The 20,388-nt window shown below is 53.2% G+C and overlaps 4 protein-coding genes across 4 annotated transcripts; all 4 read right to left on the bottom strand.

The window, feature by feature from the left end:
- Window positions 1-513: 513 nt before the first annotated feature.
- Window positions 514-2,952, bottom strand: AYO20_04294 (hypothetical protein; the record flags this gene model as incomplete). The annotated part of the gene is made up of 1 exon (XM_022642592.1): window positions 514-2,952. The coding sequence occupies one exon, from the start codon at window positions 2,950-2,952 to the stop codon at window positions 514-516; it is 2,439 nt and encodes an 812-aa protein (XP_022501410.1).
- Window positions 2,953-5,612: 2,660 nt separating this feature from the next.
- On the bottom strand, window positions 5,613-8,290 carry AYO20_04295 (hypothetical protein; the record flags this gene model as incomplete). The annotated part of the gene is made up of 2 exons (XM_022642593.1): window positions 5,613-5,756; window positions 5,810-8,290. 2 exons carry the CDS (start codon window positions 8,288-8,290, stop codon window positions 5,613-5,615), a joined length of 2,625 nt encoding a protein of 874 aa, XP_022501411.1.
- Window positions 8,291-10,280: 1,990 nt separating this feature from the next.
- On the bottom strand, window positions 10,281-12,034 carry AYO20_04296 (hypothetical protein; the record flags this gene model as incomplete). The annotated part of the gene is made up of 4 exons (XM_022642594.1): window positions 10,281-10,940; window positions 10,998-11,378; window positions 11,517-11,781; window positions 11,937-12,034. 4 exons carry the CDS (start codon window positions 12,032-12,034, stop codon window positions 10,281-10,283), a joined length of 1,404 nt encoding a protein of 467 aa, XP_022501412.1.
- A 1,115-nt stretch (window positions 12,035-13,149) lies between these two features.
- AYO20_04297 (hypothetical protein) lies at window positions 13,150-19,838 on the bottom strand (the record flags this gene model as incomplete). Its single annotated transcript, XM_022642595.1, has 7 exons — window positions 13,150-14,492; window positions 14,550-15,345; window positions 18,408-18,468; window positions 18,551-18,947; window positions 19,000-19,048; window positions 19,114-19,488; window positions 19,545-19,838. 7 exons carry the CDS (start codon window positions 19,836-19,838, stop codon window positions 13,150-13,152), a joined length of 3,315 nt encoding a protein of 1,104 aa, XP_022501413.1.
- Between the last annotated feature and the right edge of the window lie 550 nt (window positions 19,839-20,388).

A 20,388-nucleotide genomic window follows, 5' to 3' on the forward strand; every position in this document is an offset into this window, starting at 1 on the left:
TTAGCTACATGACTCGTACTTGCGTCCACATGTACGTACATGTACCTACACCCAATTATTACGGATTGAAGCTCGCTCGATGAATGCTCCTCCACCCGACCGTAATCTCGCCGTAATCTACTTTTTTCATTGTATATTCATACACACACACACACACACACACACACACACACACGGGATACATGTATACATCATCACAAAATACCTAGAACAGGTACACATATACATGTCCAAATGCACCAACGGCGTCAAAATTCGACGTGATATCGCGTCATTCAAATCAATCCTCTCTCTCTACACGGTCATCGCTTTCCCCGTTGTCACGTCTTAATTCAAATCATAATACTACACAGACACGCACACACATGCTCCAGTTGTCCGTGATACGTCACATCGCTAATCCTAATACGTTTAGTTGATCATATATCTAGTAATGGTTCCATCATACAGTGCTGTACTGCTTCCCAAAATAAACTTCTACCACTGTGTCCAGCGGAAAAACCGAGTCTGCACCTATGCTTTGACAGTCATCACTTCGGCCACCCATTCTGTCGTTGTCGCCGTCGCCGTTGACTTCCTCATTCCTGTGGGCTTGCCCTTTTCCATCTCTGATTGCGCATCCGTTCCCACCAACTTCCTGTCAGACTCGATTTTCGGAGTCAGAGAGAGATCCGGTGTTTCAAAGAATGCCGCTGAAAACTCCGGTTCGAACGTCAGTGCTGCCGTCTTTCCACTGCCTGAAGGTGACGTGGCAGTCGGCAGAGTGGTTGCAGTGCTAGCTGCTGAAGTAGGTGTTTCGTCCCTAGCGTCAGAGTCGGGACTATCTTCCACCTCTTCGTGTTGTGCGATCTGAGCCTGAGTGAGAGCACCAGGTAGACCGGAAGTGACGACAGGAGTAAGATTGACGTTGGAAATCACGGGTGTGGTGCCCCGGATAGGTGTAGAGAACATCTCTGGATTCGAATTCGCCCTTGATCGTGTGAGAGGGACACTCTCTAATATCTCGCTGGTCAAGAGTTGAGAATCATAAGTGGCCATCATAGGCACTGGTTCAATGAATGCGCGGTCCGCTGATGAGATCGGCTCAACCACAGGCGTACTGGTCGCAATCACCTGCTCATCTGCTGCTGCAGCGGCAGCAACGATTTGGTTCACGATACCATTTTCCCCAGACTCCAATGCCTCTCCGAGCAGAGGTTGGCTCTCGTGCGCTTCTCCTTCCGCTTCGGCGTCCTCGTCTTCTTCGGCGATCACGGTTGAATCGTTTCGTCGTCCATGTAAACTGCCAAACCTAGTAAACCGAGATGGTGTGGAAAGCCTCTTCATTCTTCGTGGACTCGAATTTGGCTGGCTGATCGGCTGCTTGACCGGACTTGACGAGGCGATGTTCATATCCATCGAGGACGTGTGCTCGTGCTCGGCGTGGTTCGTCGTAGGCCCCGAGTATGGTTCAATTGTCGCCTGGCGCGTGTCGTTTTCGCCCACTTCCATTGGGATTATGGGTATGAACTTGTGGCGACTTGCGTCAGAAGCTCGTCTCTCAGACGTCCCTGACGTTCGTTCAATCTCAAAGCTGAAATTTGTTCTCAAGTTTTCGTTTTCCAGCACCGGACTGAGTTCGCTCGCGTATCCCGAAGGCCGCTTCAACTTCCCACAACAGGCGCATCGAGCGTAAACCGGAGCACTGACAATTTCCTTTTCTTTCCCCTTGAAATCGCTTGGAATAATCAAAGAGAGAGGGCGAGTAGCCGGATCGGTCGAAGAATCTTCGGTCTCAATCGTCGCCCCGTCTACTTTGACTTCGTCGATCGCCTCGACTGGTGTCGCAGCCTTCTTCTGAGACTTGTCTGGTTCTTTGCTTTTGCTGAAAGAAAGAGTCCGCCTCCTCCCCTTTTTCAGTTTACTGGTGGTTTCCGCACAATCATGGTTGCTCTTATCTCTACTATTAAAGAGGGCCGTATGGATCGTAAATCGCTTCTGTTTTTCTTTTTCCTTCCTGGGTGATTCGGGAGGCGTAGTCTCCTTTGCTGGTTCGACAGGCGAATCTGTCACAGGTTTGGACTGAGTGTCATCGATTTGCGGGCTGGATTCGGCTGGGGTGACCTCCTCATCAAGTGGAACCTTGGGCTGATTGTGAGGATCGTCCGCCGAGTCCACGGCCGGGAACTTGTCCATATCCACAATCATTGACACTGGCGAGTCGGTCACTCTGGGCGGACTCGCTGGTCTTGATGACGGAGCACTGACGTTTGGTACAGAGTTGGAGCGCACGTTATGCAAACTTTGAGCGCGATAAATGCTGACTTCCGGCGACTCATGTCTCCCTCGTTCTGGGGAAGTGCTGACCTGGCTCTGCCGTGGTCTCGAGAAGTAGGACAGCGGATTGGAAACAATTTTCTGGGACGGGTACTGTAGCATGGTCAAGGAGCCTGTCCGTGTAATTTCTGGACCTCGGTAGGTAGGAAGTCCCCGGTATGTCGAAGATCCAGAGCTCGACGGACGGGAAGACCAGCCATTGGCGGACATGAATGCAGCTTGTGCAGATCCTCGAGGTCGAGGGGCGTGGATGATGCCGCTCGCATGGCCATGAGCCATATGATGGCCGTGGTGGTGGGCGCCATGAGTGCTGGATTGAGAGGATCTGCGATGAGTATTGGGGGTATGAGGCGGGGTTGGGATGTTCACGTTGCTCTTCCTCGAGATCGAGTTTCGGTGTGTCTGTGCCCCGTAGGCAGGAAGCTCATCCGGGGTTGTTGGAGGAGTTGCATTGGTTGAACGTCTTGATCGAGATTGAGTTGAGGTCGATTTCGAGCTCGATTGACTACCCGTCTTCGAGGTAAGGGCACCATTATTAAGCGATCGAATTTCGGCGGGAGTCAGCTTGGTGACGTTGGCACTGTTCTGGGCTGCATGACGCTGTCTTTGTTTCAAGGACTTTTGCAACCTGGCCATATCAAACTCGTCTGCATGAAGAAAAGACACAAGGGTCAGTTAGTGTCGGACAAGGCATGGATAAAGCTGGTAGAGGGAGGGGGATAAACAGCTAAATAATAACGATCAAGAATGGCAGGCTAGGGTCGGGCAGGGCTGAGAAAAGCCCTATGGGTCCGTGAGGTCAGTAAACGAAAAATGGTTGGTGAAGATGCCAGTGGTAAAGCCAAACAAAACGTGATCTCTGCAAGGTAAGCTTCCCGACTGAGACAAAAAAGGCCACCCACCCGAGGGTTGTGCAGTCGCCATCGCCGGCATGGCTGGCGTTGGACGGGAGCTCTTCTGCGGGTAGAACAGTTCCGTCCAAGTCCGTCGTGCTTGTACGAGTAGGGACTCCGGTCAGCTGGGTGCGTTGACACAGGTAGTGGTACACTTGTGCGTCGGGCCCAGCCCCCTCCCAGGACACCGGACGGATCTTGGGGCTGAGGCGAGCAACGATAAAACGCGAAGGCTGCCCCGGTTTTACGCAAAATCGCAATCGTGGATGCAGGTCGTCGTCGTTGGCTTGCAGCAAGGCCGATGCCCGATCTGTCGAGAGGGAAACTGAAAACGGTGTTCGGATGCTGGAAAGGGGATCAGTGGTTGCGGTGTGGAATTGGCGACACGATCGTCGTTCCTAAAGTGGTGCTTTTGGCTGGGGGCCCTGTGGTACGGCGTCCAGAACGCTGGGTGATGACGGTGGGAGAGAATGCAAGGTAAGAGAAGTTGTTCTTAGGGTCGCAGGAGAGGCGTGATGTGTTGGACCAAAAAGCGAGAGTTGTTGAGATGCTGAAACGAGTGATGGGAAAGAAACGAAAGGAGGGTAGGTTGACGTGCGCGCAACCGATCAATTGATAGATGATGGGATGGATGAATGGAAGAATGCCGTGGATGGAGATGATGGTTAGAAATCGCAGGCGAGAGGGGCAGCAGTCACAGATATCCAACCTGGACCTGGACCTGGAGCATTGGTGTGGCTGCAACAAGAGACATGGTGTCTCGTCGCATTCTTGCCGGTGGACACTGAGATAGTGCCGGCGATGATTGATGGTCTGTACGAGGTATTTGAAGGGCGAAGTGTCGAATGACTCTTCTCTCTCTCTTTCGGTATCTTCCAGGTTCTGTTGTAAACAACTCTCTGACCTCGTATTCCTCTGTGTTTGTCCCTTCTCTTCTCTCGCCTTTCTGTTGTTTTTACCTATTTCCACCGCGCACTCTTTGCCCATGGCAATGGAGGATCGGCCCTGATTGGGAATGGATTGGCACCAAAGGCACAAATGGCGGGATCAGGTGGATGGAGCATCAATGGAGTCTTTCGGCGCGAGATACTAGCGAAGTCGTTGGTTAGGTTTTGGGGACTGTCTAAGCTTGCGGCGTCGGCCCTCCAATGAAATGTCCCTCAGGCTTGGTAAAATTGAGCCAACGCCAGTCCGCAGTGCGGGCCGGCACTCGTAGTTGAGGTAAGGGGGTGCATTTGGGGGTGCGCCATTGGGGAGGCACGGGAGCTCGCCACAACAAATAGTCGGGTACCTAGGCGGGCGTGGCGGGCTTGGGCCACGCCTAACTGGAATGAGGACGCCCACCGACGCCTATCCGGACTTTTCTACAAGTAACCTGTCGCTTAATTGAGCATCAAACGGGCGTCTGTGGCTCCCTGAGCACGTCCACTGGATGGCACCTCGAAAAGCCCCCAAAGCATGTCGAAAGTCCTTGGTACGGTGGGATAAAAAAGGAGTGAATCAGGTGCAGCAGCCTCACGGCGAATATTTTCATGCCTTGGACGAAAAATGCGACTCGTACATACATACGGACTGGGGAATTGGTTTCCGCTGTTAACCGGAACTGCGCCCAACTTGCAGCTGGTGGCAGTAATACTCGTAAGCAGCCTTGTTCCCTTGTTCGCTTGTCCACTTGTCCCCCTGCCATTTCCATGTTCACATTTTGATTTCGTTTCAGATCCCCGCAATGCCGCTGACGAGTCCTTCCCCATCGTAATCATTCCTCGTCAGGGACAATACGAGGTACTCGAGCAATGCTTGCGCGGCATCAACCACGAATCCTGTCATTTCTTGAACAAAGTCCATCTGGGCCTCTCACACTCTTACCGATCTCCCTCCCCGTTCTGATTTGTGTGCCTGGAAAAAGTCCGATAGATGGATACGTTGGCCACTCACCATAAGCCTTGGACAAAAGCCAATCTCGCCTCGTCCGCTTTGCTGACATTTGGAGTATCTGAGCTATCAACAAATTCGACACCTTATCATACTGAATACGAGTACCACAACGCACACAAACGCTCGCCCTGATATAACCGAGTACAGATCTTGTGCCACCAGGTTGCTCGGGGTACATCACCGAGTACCGTAGCACCAGAGGCACGCGATAACGCGCCGCCGCCATCACAAAACGTTTTGTCCTTGTCCAATTTCCGTATCTTGGATTTCTTTCGTCATCACAACAAATCCTAATCCGTCATCGATGCCTATACCATCCATCGTAAACAAGAACGTTTGGCCAACTTGGTCTTCACGGCAGCAGCAGTTGCCTTTGCGTATGCCATGCACACAACAAGAAGAGTCCTCCCAATTGCATTTATGTATCTCGTACACATGCCTCCCAGGACGCACATCATAGACGTGTCTTTACAACGCAAGCCCAGTGCCGTCACCAGTCCACCTATACAAGGCAAGCACCTCGCGTCTCCAATGTTGCTGCTCAGCCAAATCCTCAGGAATGCGACCTCGCACTTGTTGAAGGGCTGATCGCATCACCTTCCGAAAGTTGCGCTGTTCTCGGTATCAGTCGTCTGTCATGTCCTTTCAAGCTCGATTTCACTTACCTGATACTGGGTATCCAACGTGGCCACACACGCCTCGTGCGCTCGAACAATCGTCTCGCACGCCTTGACCACGTCGGGACTTACGTCGCCTTGTAATTTGTCGGCGAACAACAATAGCAAGAAACTGCCTTGGAGAAGGTACACGCCGAAAAAGAAGGGCATAAAGCTCAAGTCGGGATCGTCTTCGATGATTTCGGCCACTGCCTCCGCGGCACTCACCGCGTGTCCCGTGGCAGTCACAAATGATTGGGAAGAGATCCAGAGGTCATTGTCGTCGAGCAACGCAATCGGATCCCACTTGCCAGTCAACAGGATATGCAGCACGTGCATAATATGCGTCCCATATGCTACCACTGTTTTGGTCTGCAGGGCCAGTTCTGAAGCACTGTGAGAGTCATTCGTTCCGGCTGACACCACTGATGGGGTGACCACATCGTTATGGCTCGTATCTTGGAAATGTCCGCCAGATGCCTCGAAATCCTTCAGACTCTGTCCATATGTCTCTAATTGTTGAGTGATCTCGTCTGTATGATCGTCCCAGTTTTTAGCCTTGTTGGCTCTAGGTCCGAACCGTGGTCGGTTGCGGGCGTGATTGAGATCCAATATCTCTCCGAGAATCACCATCAGAGGTAGGAAATAGCCGAATACGCTGTGCGACGTGCATTCGATATTCAACCCTTTTCTCCGATGCGCTGGATCCGAAGCCTTGTCAAACCGCCCTGCCTGGAAAGCATCGTCATCCAATGGCTGCAGCAGGCTTTCACATTCCTTGTTCAAGAAAAACATGGGTCGGTTGTAACACAACGCTAGATGTCGGTCCTGCATATACAAGAGCCACCACGTCCGTCGTCGTTCTTCTCGTTCTTCTTCCGACACATAACCGATTGAATTGCGCCGGGTATCATCCACAGAGGTCTTTCGGTTCTCCCCTGAGTGGCCTTCCGTGTGATTGCTTGCAGGGTTATTCTCTTCGCCATCCTGCTCCGGCGGATTAGGGGGAAGCTCGCGACCTAGTCGAATTTCTCGAGCGAGTGACCAGGCCGCATTCCACCAACGAAGACTCGCTGCTTTCCGTTCGCTTGCCGAGACCACCGTAGCCAGGTGGATGTAGGTCGCCAGATTGTCAATCTGCGCCCGATCGACACCGTGACCTCCTGAGTGTGTTGGCACAACAAGCGCGCCTAGCCCACCGTCGTTAGCCCCCATCTGCGGATAGTTGGGGTTCGGCGTCGGGACTGAAGTATTTGGATGACTGTGAATTAAAGGTTTGAGCATGTTGATGGTGAGTTCCAACAGTCGTTGACAGATCCGAGCTCTGGCATCCAGCTGACTTGTTAAGAAAGCAGCATCACTTGTTTGCGCGGCGATCCACAACATGCTTGCTAGCAGTGCAGGAGTACAAGGGCGAGGGTCGGTAGGATGTAAGAAAGACTTCTTTCGGAATATGTAGCCTAGTATATATGGGTTGGCAGGCCTCAGATAAGCTGAAGTTGAACTTGTGAAGTACTGCTCTAAAAGATCGCATGCCAAAGCCTGGGGAATAATCGATTCAATGTGAGGCAGCAAAGGACGAAGCACGGGATATCTCAGTGTATCTGTAATGCGAGGCTGCGCCGGCAAGGGGTCGTTGATGAACATCGGGGACGTGAGCGCGAGCCAATCCGGCGACTCGACCATGGGTGCTTTCCCCATAAAGGCGACTGAATAGTCGTCTCCGAGCGGAAATCCAAAGCCTTGTACTGCCCCTTGTACATGTATCGAGTCGAGGGTGGACGGCGCATACGCCTGGCTGGGAACGGCAAAGTCAATGGCCTGACTTTGAGTGATTTGCGGAACCATGGACTGATCAATTTCGTGAAGTTGACGGGCAGCGGACATGCTCACTCCCGCAGAGTGATCAAAATTGGTGAAGAAAGTGGCCTGGTGATGGTTGGCGTCGAACCCAGCACTCGGGGGAGTATTGTTGGTAGGTAAGGAATTCCCATCCAGCATGCCATCGCGACCAGTGTAAGAAGTCGTGGAATACTTCCTGGGCCCGGCGGATTGACGCACTGCGGACGCATTGTTGGAGATTGGTTGAGCAGTATTGGCAAAGTTGGGTTCATCTGTGGTATCCGTCTCTTTCTTAGGCGCCCGGCCTCTTTTCTTGTGAGCGCGGGCATATTCGCAGACGAGAGCATTGTCGGTACAGTGAGCACACGGCTGTTTGCCATCGCATTTGGTACGGAGCTGGTTGCATTGATCGCAGGCTCGACTTATTCTGCGCCGAACTGCGGCGGTTTCGCTCGATTCATGAGGGTCGAGCTCTGACTCCCTCCTCTTGCGACCAGCCTGCAGATTGTCATTGTCGTAAGGCTTTGGTTGGGTTTGCAGCATGGAGGCGAGCTGCTGAGGTTGGGGGTTGATCAAGTCGGGCCGCTGAGCATAATCGTGGAATTCCGAGTATGAGTTGTGGGTTTGTGGGGGAATGCGGGAGAGCATGTCTGCAGGATTCGTCGGCGACAGAAGCACACAGCCACTGTCATAGCTCAAAAACTGGAAGTACTGTTGTTGTCGGGTGGATGATGACGCTCAGAAGAAGACCGTGACTGTTGAGGTAGTTGTCGACGGCAGGCGATCGGAGACAGCACCCGTATCCTCGGGCGTGAGCGGTGGGCGGCAGCAATGGTAGAGAGGACAGCGTGCGTGTGGAGAATAATTTTTCGCTCACATGAGATGATTGAAGGATCAGAAGAGGAGGCGGCACATGGGCGAGTCAAGCCTCGACCATGGCCATAAGACCGCGGGGGATTAGCAAGAGTCGAGGCTTGTAGGCGAGGAGTCGAAGCAAGGGCCTGGCATGCCTAGGCAATGGTTTTCTGGGTGGTTTCGGTGCTGGGAGCTGGGAGAAGACCGTGGGCTAATGGCATTTGGAAGATGGGGGCCCGCCCCGTTAAGTCTATCAAGTCTGTTAGGCAAGCTGGGGTAGGTGAGGGCCCAAGCATGGGCATCTCATTGGCAGGATTCATCCTCCCCTGGAGGCTGGTGACCAGTTCTGCCAGTACAGGGATGATCGCAACAAGAGGGTGGGGCTGACCATCAGTAACGTTCTGCCGTTGGGAAGCACGGCTACAGCGACTTGCTGTGTGTAATTCAGGACCCAAGCCCACTATCACTCTACACCAGAGTGATGTGAGGACGCCTCCTCGACTTGAGCAGAGGATATTCTTACTGGGAAGTGGATGAGACAGACAAAGATCCCAGTACCTGTGAGAGGGTGCGTACTCCAGCTGCTGTGTTGACTTGTTCGCAGCTTCCTCGTGGGGGATAGGTCGTCGCGATGCGGGGCACCCCCATCCCAGGCAGGTTCGGGCAGCGGTAAAGCACAAGCACCCTCCGTACAAACATCCCTACCACATTCACCACGCCTTACCTAGACCTACACTACCTAGAGCGTACAAATAAGGGAACCCCAGAGAGGTTTCGACCTTGGTTAGCAGCCATCACTAACCCAGCCGCTCCAACCGCCACCCACCGCCACTGCATCCACCGCATCATCATTTCTCTTCCTTCTGTCCAACCACATTCGCCTTTGACCATGTAACATTCTCGTGATCTCAATACTACACAAGATTTCTTGACCTCAGCCCTTTTCAGCAGCCACGAAGTGCCGACCTCTCGGACTTTGTGCGATCGACTTCTGTTCCCTTGGAACAGGATTCTTTGCCACTGCCGCCCGATCAGCAACATTGTGTGAAGGTTGCCTGCGAGTCATTCGCGAGTGATCTACGTCTATACGGGCGCGGTGGTCTTGTCCAAGTGCGATCATGTCCTGCCTTTATTCAAAATCATTAAAACAATGAGCTTCTTGACAAATTCTCGTTCTTCTCCAGGTTTTGCAACTGACGTCGGTTACTGCTTCTCTACCTCGTACAGGTCGGTGTGCCAACGACCGCTGTGATGTTGGTCGCTTGTGACTTGTCGAATGGATGCTCTTCCTTGCAAGCTTACCGAGTACGGAGGTCATCCAAAGGTGGAGCTTGACTCTGTGAAATGCCAGAAAGTATTGATATTGAGTAACCCGCACTTTCACGAACAGCGCCATACTAATCCTCTGCAGGATCACTCCCAACTCTGCCCTCCGCAATGCCCGCATGCGTAATCGGCCGCCGTTGTCCAAGTTTCCCCCCCAGCTTTTCTGTTTCGGTCGCAAACACTGTCATTTTCTCCTCACACCTCACATCTGCACTGTCTTTAGTGTACTTTTGCCGTGCCAGCTCACATTCACTGGTAGCGCCAAAACCTGCCGTTGATGAATCAGCACGAGGTATGTACCTTGGTACCGTGCCACCGTAGTCGAGTGTCCTCGAGAGTAGGGCATCAGATCTCCGATTGGGCGCAGTGGATGAGTCGAAAAAGGAAGAGCGGTGGCCAGATGCCTGCCCCGGTGGTGGATCAACATTCCATCTGCCACAGTCATAGCAACTGCTCTTCACTGAGCAGCGTGCTCGCTCAAGATCTTGTTCAGACCTTCTCGCTGGACACATTCGTCAAAGTGGAAACTATGCGCCAGTTCGTCCAACTCTTTGAAATCCATCCCCGCGAACTGTTTGGCAAACTCGTCCGAGAATTGGGCACTCAACCACGTCTGAATGACGGCGCGCATGACGTGCCTCTCCGTCTGCCACGGACCTGGATAGGCGTCCTTTGCCGTCGGACAGATCTTGTCAATCCACTCCACAAGGGGATCCAAAGCTGCTTCCGCCTCGGGCGAGTGATGGACCCCCCACGCATCCAACCGATATCTCTTTTTCTTGTCCAGGAAGGGTTGTATGGTACGGTTCCATTTCGAGTCCCGGTTCGTGTGGACCATGCCTTGAACGCCAATGTCCTTGTATAGCCAGATGCTCCAACTGATCCTATACTTGTCGTAGACCTTTAGCTGTTGGCCAAGCATATTGTACCGATCCTGATTGATTGCTTCTGCGTCTTTGTCTTCGGCCGGGTCAGCGTATACAGGGCCGAACTCCCCATTCCAGATAGGACATTTGTGTTCCAGCATGAATTCGGCTTTCCGGAGGAACTGTCTCTCGAGCTTGCCCTTCTGGTCTTCGGTGCCCTTGTAGCGCTCGCCGGTAGGGAAGCCCATCATCTGTTGTCTCTATTAGTACGCGGCGCAAGCCTCCTCAGTTTTACCAGAAGACGTTACCGAATAGTCATGTAAAGCGTATACACAATTCGGCAAGACCTCGTCGAAGCCCTTCCACTCCATGGAAAAGGTGTTGCCGTCCAACCACAAGATGTGGTGACTGTCGACGGCGCGGATGGCCGCTTCGATGCGCGCGTAGAATGCCGGGAGGCGGACGTGTTCGGGGTCGCAGGGCTCGTTGAGCGGATTGTACCCGGCCACCCAGGTGTTGTCCCTGTACCGCTTCGCAATCTCCTGCCACAGCCAGACCGTCCGGTCCTGGTGGTCCTTGTACTCCCAGAAGGCGGCGTAGTTGGTCGGGTTGTCCGAGTGCCAGTCCGGGTTCTGGCCGCCGGGTGCGGTGTGCATGTCGAGGATCGTGTAGATCTGGTGTTTTGCACACTATCGTAGATGAAGTGTGATAAAACAATGATCTTAGCCCGGTGACACTCTTCTTTTTTCTTCTCGAAACAGCCCGTAAAAACTGCAAATTGATCTATAGAACCCCCAACGCCGCGCTAGACTCAAGACTCGACTCACCAGATCAATCACCCTGTCGAGATGCTTGAACCCCGACTCCTTCAGCACCCGCGGATTCATGTCGTCCTCGAGATGTCGGTAGTTGAACGGAAGCCGGAGACAGTTCAGGTTGAGGCTGGCGAAGAAGCGCGCGTCGGCCTCGGTGAAGTGGTATTCCAACCACTTGTCGAAGAAGAAGTCGGCCTTTTCTCTCCCAAGGACTTTTGCCATCGAGGCGCGGTGCTGGGACTCGTGGCCCGGGTATCCGGTGATGAAGTTCTCCATGCTGCGTCAGGCGCGAGGCCATTGAGCGTTGTTAGCTCGTGCGTGACTCGGTTGCTCCTCTTCCCTTTCTATTGGGGTTTCTTTCGTGGTGGGCGGGTAGGTAGGTAGGTAGGTAGACACAATGGCGTGGGTATATGGAAGGGCTTCTTGACATACTTCATCCATCCTCCGATCGCTGTCCCTCGAAGGACCACTTGCTGTCCATTGCCGTCGACCACCTTGTCACCCTCGACCCTTAGGTATCCCGACGCCATCTTTGTACCTCGGACTTGGTGGAAAAGAGAGGTGTGTAGGTGGGTAGATATGGTCTTTGCCTTTTGAATCGTGCTTCGACAGAGATCCCCTGCTTGGACTCACCTTGTTCACTACCTTCCGGGTAATATAAGAGAGGGAGAAAGAGAGGGAAAGGAGGGGCAAGAGACAGTGGAGGGGGGAGGGGGATGATGTGTTAATGTGTTTCCGGTAATATGCAATATGCAATATGAAATATGCTCGCTCGACAGAATCCCCCCAATTACTTCCCCCTTTTGCTTCCCATCCCATCCCACCCGCGCATTGATGAGCGGATGGATATATGGTCCATATTACCAACCAAACGGTAGTAGAGGCCTCTTTGCCAGACCCTTTTATGCACGGTCTCCCCCCCCCCCCCTCCAACGTACAAAAGCAGACTTTCTTCCTTTCTAGAGCCAGTAGTGAGAGTGAGAGAGAGACTCTGGTTCCTGTACAGTGACACCATCAGTACCACAGCCTACCACCACTATCTTCATATCAAGATGCCATCAGTAAGTATATCGAATGTACCAGTACACACACAGACACAGACACAGCTACTACTGCCAACGGGTGCCCGGAACCTGCGCACCTGTAACCTGTTGAGCCAGGACCCAGCCAGCCAGCGATTCAGTCAAGTCCGGCTAAATACCTTTCCTGTCAACATCCGCCTGATATACGCGTGTGAGCGCGTCACGCAGCAGTTCGACTGGTTGAAAAAAAGAAATGAGAACCGAGCAGCTCCCGCGCATTTAGCCGTATATTTGCTCTTGGCAAGGACATGATCGTACCGAGTACATGGACCTAGATCCAATCATATGATGGACAAGGCGGGATTGCCGTGGTGGGTAAAGTAGGTACCTAGTGTATAAAATTCTTCGTTTTTCTTGCGATCGACAAGGCTGAGAGCAAGCATGAACGTGCATGCTGGGATTTGCGACGTTGCCTTATATACCAAAACACCAGGCCGTCCATGGCGGATTGGTTCCAAGCTGTCGAGTGCACGCTACAGCTATCCGACGATCGTCCTGGATCGTGCACAAAACCACCATTCTGTCTTCTTACAGAGGCTATATTATACCAATTTTCTTGTCTACTACTGGTCGAGATAGTAATTGACGCTATAGTTCAGCCACGCACACTGGGGCAAATCGACAAAGCCCCCGCTCACCGCGGGGTAGTCCAAATGTTTAATCGGCCCGGTGGCATTCGACACCTTCTCCCATGGCCCGGACTCCTGGACGCCCTGCAAGGTCCTTGTGTACCCCCTGGCCTGGAGGTACGGGACCGGCGGATTCGGCTGGCCGCTCCTCACAAATTCCGCAAAGTACCCACTCACAAGCTGCACCGAGTACAGATCGTTTGCGTCCCGGAGGGGCACGTAGAAGTTGCCAAACGCCCAGTCCATGTCTGCGCCGTGCAGCTTGAAGTAAGGCAGGTTGGGGTTCCCGTGCGGGTAGCCCGGCGTGATTGGTGCGCCAGGGACGTTTTCCGGGTTGTAGCCGTTGATGGTCCGTTCGAACTGGTAGTAATACGCCGCTGGGAACGTGCCGGTCTCGGCGCCGGCGTAGACCGTGGCCTGGTCGATGCAGCGGAAGGTGCTGTCCGTGGCGACCCGTTGCGTCACGTTGAACGAGTCGAACGTCATGTTGCCCGTGTCGTGGTAGGGGAACAGGCCGGACCGGATGATTGCCTGCGCGTAAGACGCATTGATGCCCAGACCGGTCATCAGCCCTTCGGTCTCGTTGTGCACGGGAGTCGGGGAGATGGTGGAAAAGGAGGCGCCGTCATTCGCTGCAACGCCAAACATGATCGGCACGTAGGCGCTGCCCGCACTCTTCTGGACCACGTTGAGTTGCGACGAGTTGACAATGGTGCCGTCTTGGACGACATATCGAGCAACCGTCTCCAGGCTCACCAGATCCGTGGCATTGACCTCTTTCAGGCACGCGATCTTGCCACTCAGCGATTGTTGGGTACAGTTTGACGCGTTGAAGATCTGAGGCCCAGCGACCGTGTATGATTCGTTGACGGTGTAGTATGACGAGTAGGTCGTGCCGTAGTTGCTGTCGAGACCAAGAGTCACACCGCCACCCAGGTTGGACATGGCTATTGCGCCCTGGAACAGCCCGATGGCTGGGGGACTGCCGAGGAGGGTTCGGACGGAGCCAGCTCCGGCGGATTCGCCCATGATGGTGATTTTGGTGGGATCGCCGCCGAACTTGGCAATGTTCTGTACGGTCCAGTTCAAGGCGACGATCTGGTCGCCAATACCAAAGTTTCCGGTGATGTTGGTGCCGGGAATCGCCAGAAACCCCAGCGTGGACAGCCGATAGTTGATGGTCACGACAACAATGTCCTCGCGAGAAGCCAGATTACCCCCGTCGCTAAGCGGATCTGCGCCTGTGCCACCGGTGAAGCCTCCGCCGTGGATCCAAACTGGTTCAAGTCAGCTTCAACACGAAACCTGATGTCAAGAAGACACAAGATACTCACACAAGACGGGTCTCAGGCTCTTGGATGATCCGGCCTTGGGAATATATGGCGTCTGGATGTTGAGAAACAAGCAGTCTTCACTTGTACCATTCACGGATGCCTGTGAACACTGGGGCCCATATGCGGTTGCATTCACCGTATTGCCCGTTCCACTGTATGAATGAGAGTATACCCATCGCTGTGGAGGATCCGCATATCTGATGCCCAGGAAACGAAACGATTTCTGGTTTCGGTAGCCGATATAAGTATTTCCTGCTGCCGCGACGACCACCTGGTTGGAAGAGCTTGCCGTCGAGTTTGGAGGCTGACTTGCATTGCTTGATTGGGTGCAAAGTACAGGCAAAGCTGAGTCGCCCTGTGGCACTGTGGGAAAAGAGAGCTGTGCTTGATCCGAGACCTGCAAGCTGCCACCGGCGATGTGATACGCCTGATTTGGAGACACTCTTCCAGAGTATGCCAGGTATGATAAGGCGGAGGAGAAATCACTGCTGTAGTTCTGGATGATCGTCTGGGTCAACAGTGTCTCGCTCAACTCTTCACAAGCAGCCGACCCAGCGGATGCCGACATCGGGTCAAGCAAGATAGCGCCGACATGGTTCACATCGTCTGAGGCATTGAGGTTGTTTTGGAAGACATAGGTCAGTGAGCTGCCGGTGTTGGACACGGCGACGTTGGCCCGGCGAACAATATCCTGAGGATGACCAAAGCTATACCCAACGAGCAATCCCAATGGCATCAGGACCCGAAAGAATGAGGCCATGGTCATCACAGGCTGTCGGTTCGAAACATAGAGCAGCTAGAGGAGATCCAAGGTAGAAAAGACACTCAACACGTCTGGGCAGTGTGATCTTCTTACCATTATCATACTGAGTTCGACGAGAACACATTCCACCACCGTCTGGACACCAGCTTCCGTCTGGCCGTAGGCACAATTCCAACAATTCATGCTATTTCAGGGCGGACTCCGGTCGTGAAGCCCAAGCTCCTCACAGTGCCATTCCAGGTCAGGAAGGCAGATATTGCACCCTCCCCCGAGGTCTGGGTCAAACTGCGGAGGTGATGCGTCGACGCCGGTTGAATGCAGACACGGTCATTGTGCCCCTTGACCCTTGAGTCGACACAGCCATTTGACGAGAAGGCAATCTGGCATATTGCCGTGCAGGGGCTTTTGAATCTCTTGTAGAAGAGTAGTCGATGACGGCGACAATATGCGAGGTCGACATGCGGCGATCGACCACGCCGAGATTTAGGCTGAATTGCGGTGGCATCTCATTGGCCATGGACACAACAGCCATTTGCCAAAAAGAGCACCAGAGGCGCCACTCGCTTCCATAATCGGCGGGCATTTTCCTCGCAGGGATTCTCCCGAGGATCCAGAATCTCCGCATTTGACCACGCCTTTAGCAAGATGGCTAAATGTTCTGTGCGAGGTGAAGAGGCTCTGGGGTGAAAAGACGTCTGCGGCTGAAAGGGAGAGGAAGCGTGGGTTTGACCTCGACGTTTAGAACAATTAATCTCAAAGGTATGTCGTACATGCTCTGAAAAGCTACAAGGCACATTCGGCAAGTCGGGCTTGATCCAACAGGCCATGTCGGAGGCTGTAAATGGCGCCAGGCGCGCAGTCTCGTTACCGTTGCCTGGAGCCGATCAGCGAAGATCTATACATGGCATATATGATATTTGTGCCCAACTCCTTGAGACTAGGCGAGTTCACCTGTCTATACATAACTGGATGAAATTTCCATGTTGAAAAGTCTTCGGTCTCAACCCTTACAACAGCGCCAGCCTCGTCCAGGGACACAGGTAGCCAGGCGCTTGCTGATCCTGCCAGGTGCCGTCGATATTCCTGCCAGCCACAGACAGTAGCGATGAAGATGTCTCTCATGGCTTCGACCCGTGTCCCTCCTGAAGGCCAGTATCCGCCTCCATGTGCGCTTTCTCTTCCAACGTCGTATTCGAGCAGACCGAATTGGCCTGATTCCTATCACAAGCCTGAATGCTTTATCGATATTGCTCGCCTGTGTGAATGTGGCCAAATCACAATGCCCAGAGGGCCTTCCTACACGTCCGTTATAGGCAACGTGTTGCAAACTCATCTTCGATGCAAAAAGCTATGCCTAGACCAGATTGACGAAAGGGAAGTCCTGCGTTTTCCCTCAAGACCGGAGAAGGGGTAGTACAGATCTAGGACTTGGTCGAGGCTGACTGACAACTTACAACTCATACCGTTGACGCCATGTTGATCCATCTCATCGATCTTTCCCCTCAACGAGACATGGTATCGGCTCGTCGCGATGCAGAAGTGCAGAGAGGTTTTCATGGAAGCCGCTCTAGGCACTGGAAACTCCCCTTCTTCAATATTTCTATTGGATGGATTCGTGGTCTGCAAGTGATCTACTCTCAATGGACAGGGTGGAAACAGACCTGGATCTTGGAGAGATCGAGATTCGGCGCTGAAGTCGGTGTAACACACACCACTTCTTGCTTACCCTGGCTGGGCCTTCCACAGAACCTCAATGATGATGAAGAGGGATGGAGTCCTTGTATTTGAGCCATTTTTTCTTCTGGAACATGTGCTGAGACGGGGAGCTGGTTGTTGGTGGTGGGAAACTTCTTGATAGTCCTTTTCTCACGCACGGAGTGATATTGGTCCTCCCCCTGGCACATTATTACCCTAGTTGTTCCTGTCGTTGTCTTTGTACACGAACCTATATGATGACGGAATAACCTTTTCCGACTCAAAACAAGCATACACTTGCTTCGGGAGGATCACGATAGTATCGGTACAAGTACAGCACGCCACGCCACGCCACGCCACAGTACATACGAGTACAGCCTCGTCATGGCTCTCGGGGGATGCTACAAGTACTCGATACAAGCATGCCTTGTGGGGTTTCGGTTGATCTTCGAGGCGAGGGGTCACTACTACTAGGGGCAGTGTGAACTGATTAGGCTACGTGAGTGCAAGTAATTACAAGTTATGTCAAGACTAAGCCGGGTTGGCCAGTTGAACCTGTTTGGTGCCCGATATTAGCCAGAGCCGTTTTTGCTTGTACTTGAGCTTGTGCTTGTAGTGGAGATGGTCTGGGGGAGAGGAGGAGGAGGAGAGCGTCACTCCACGGTCTGGAGTTCCGAAGTTCATCCAGCATGCTACATGCTCCTCGTAGTGGTGGTGGCATGCTTGCAATGCAGAACCTCGTGCAGCCGACACCAAAGAAACCCACCGGTGTGGTCTGGGGGTGTAGATGTGCTAGTGGGATGTGGGATGGAAAAGGGGACACGGGGGGGCAGGGGGAATTGTCACGGTTCATCTTCGGTTCTGGCAAAGTCATTCATGCATGACAGAAGACAGAGAATCGGATCGGATGTGCCGGGGGGCGGCGTCCCACCCAGAAGCTTTCCCAAGCTTGTCTGTCTGAAAGGTCCAAGGGAGCCAAACCATTCCAGTTGGAAATTAGTTGTGTTATTAGTGGTGTACCTACTCAATGCACGGACCTGGATGGCGTCGTCTCATTATCTCCCTCCAACCGATTGTCCCACTCCAGTTTATTCCTGTACGAGCACTTCAGAGACAAGCCCGTCGTCCAGGCTCTACACAAGTACCTCCAGACGAGGTACTGGGTATAAACAGCCCCATGCCACAACAAATCATGCCGAACATACCGAGCACGGAACGCCCTGCAGTGCCTCGCCGACAGCATAGTATGCCGGTTTACGCTTTTGTGCCCGACAATGACTCGTTAGCGTATGGACTCTTTGCTTCTTGAAGAAGAAAAAAAAAAAAAAAAAAATGAAGGGTGGAGTGGCATCAATCCCTCTTCAGGTTAAAGGGGCTGGGAGAAGTTGCTTAGTACTTACCCTAAAGTCAGCATCGTAAAGGTCCGCCAGGCCCTGTCCGGGAAAGCTCGAGGGAATCCAGCTGGAGTCACCAAGTCAGTCTCACACATGCGTTATGTACAGACAGAAGGGGGGAGAAACTGAAAGGCTCTCTTCCATCGTACCTGTATTGATCGTCAAAGTCCCAGACCGTGATCCCGACGCACCCCTCCACCAGGATACAGCTGGCCGTCGAGTTGTAGTACTCTTCCGCCTGTAGGGCAAAGGCTGTGGCGTTGGTCAGATTGGCCTGGGAAAACCGGACGTCGAGTTCAGTGATGGCCACCTCGACCCCGGCGGCGATGTAGGCTTGTTTCGTAGCCACCTGCTCCTCCAGCGAGGGCGTGTCGCCGACCACGAAATGGCTCTCCAGCCCGACGCCGTCGATGCGGATGTTCCGACTCTGCAGCTCTTGGATCAGACCCAGCACCGCCACCGACTTGTTCCCAGACTCGATCCCGAAGTCGTTGTAGTACAGCTTTGGCTTTCGCGTACCAGCCGGTAGGGAGTCGACGGCCTCCTCTGTGCCCATTGTCAGTCTCGGCGAGCTTTTTTTGGTCAGATTTCAACTTACGAGCAAACTGATATGCCAGGAAAAAGTACTCTGGGCCGATCACGTCGTACTAACCACCCCCCCAAAATCAGTTTCTTGGTCAGAGTCTGACAATGGAGCGACCCAAATACTGACCCAGATACTGGAAGAAAACGACCCGTTGGCAGCAATAGCCTCGTTGACCACGTCCCAGGAGTAACAGGCGTCTCCAAAGTGGGTAATCATGGTCTGGATATGGTTGTGCATGACATCCGTGAGTGTATCTGCCGTCCAGCTCCCGTTCAACACCCATTCACTGACTTGGCTGACCCAGACCAGGTTGTGACATCTCAGGTATTTCCCATGGTCTTGCGCAATGGCCACGTCAATGTCTCCACCCGTGAAGTTGAAGACGCCGGGCCCTGGTTCGCTCAGCTCGAACTTCATCATGTTCGCCGGCGTGATCTGGCCGAAGATGTGCGTATTGTTCAGGATCTCTTGGTAGAGGATGTTGGTGTCCTCGCCGGTTCCCTGTGTGTCCCCGTCAATGTTTGAAGCCCTCTCTTTGTGCTAACACTGATACCCACAGGTTGATCGGTCGCACTGCCGAACCACAGCTTGCCAGCAGCTTGTGCCAGATCATTGAGGAAAGGCGGCGCCAGAGGCTCAAAATACCCAGAGCAGGACGCGGGGGCAGACGATGCCGGTGCGGGTGAAGCGGACGAGGTTGTCGTCGCCAGAGGAAAAGCAGGAGGAGGACCAGGAGGAGGCGGTGGCGGACGGGGATAGTGTCCATGTGGTGACCATCCTGGTCCCGTCGGAGTCGCGAGTCCAAGAGCCGCAAGGACCGAAACAACAGAGGCAAGTCTGGACAAAGCCATACCGAAGTCACAAGCAAACGAAGGACAAGAAGGATGAAAAGACAGCTACACAACAGCTTGAATCTCCTTTCAATTGCTCAAACCTCCAGCATATTCACCACGGCATCTGTCCATTCTCCCGCATGTTTATATACCATGCCGGTAAATAACCGCTGCGGCATCCTCACCAGGATTCGAAATTGGCATATACTCGATCAGTCAGTCACACCGACCAGACGGCAACATTACACACGTCCACAGGATGTTCAATCTCTGCGATATCAACCGGAACCCCGCAACAGCAGAGCATGTATGTATGTACTCGGTACCCCATACACCCCGTAGTCGACAAAATAGAACAAGACAACTTAGAGACCTTCCGTATCTGGCGACGATGGACTCGATGAATGGTACGGGGAGAATTCAGACGGTAAGGGAACTGCGACGCATGCAGGGCGGGTTAGCGAATCTGGCAGCATTCGACTGAGAGCCCCCGGTGTTCCATCTCCTTTACCAAGACAGCCTCGTGGACATTGGCTCCATTTGTTGCTATTTTCCCGGATGGATGAAT

The sequence above is a fragment of the Fonsecaea nubica genome (assembly GCF_001646965.1).
Source record: "Fonsecaea nubica strain CBS 269.64 chromosome Unknown Scaff22, whole genome shotgun sequence".
Taxonomy (NCBI): Eukaryota; Fungi; Ascomycota; class Eurotiomycetes; order Chaetothyriales; family Herpotrichiellaceae; genus Fonsecaea; species Fonsecaea nubica.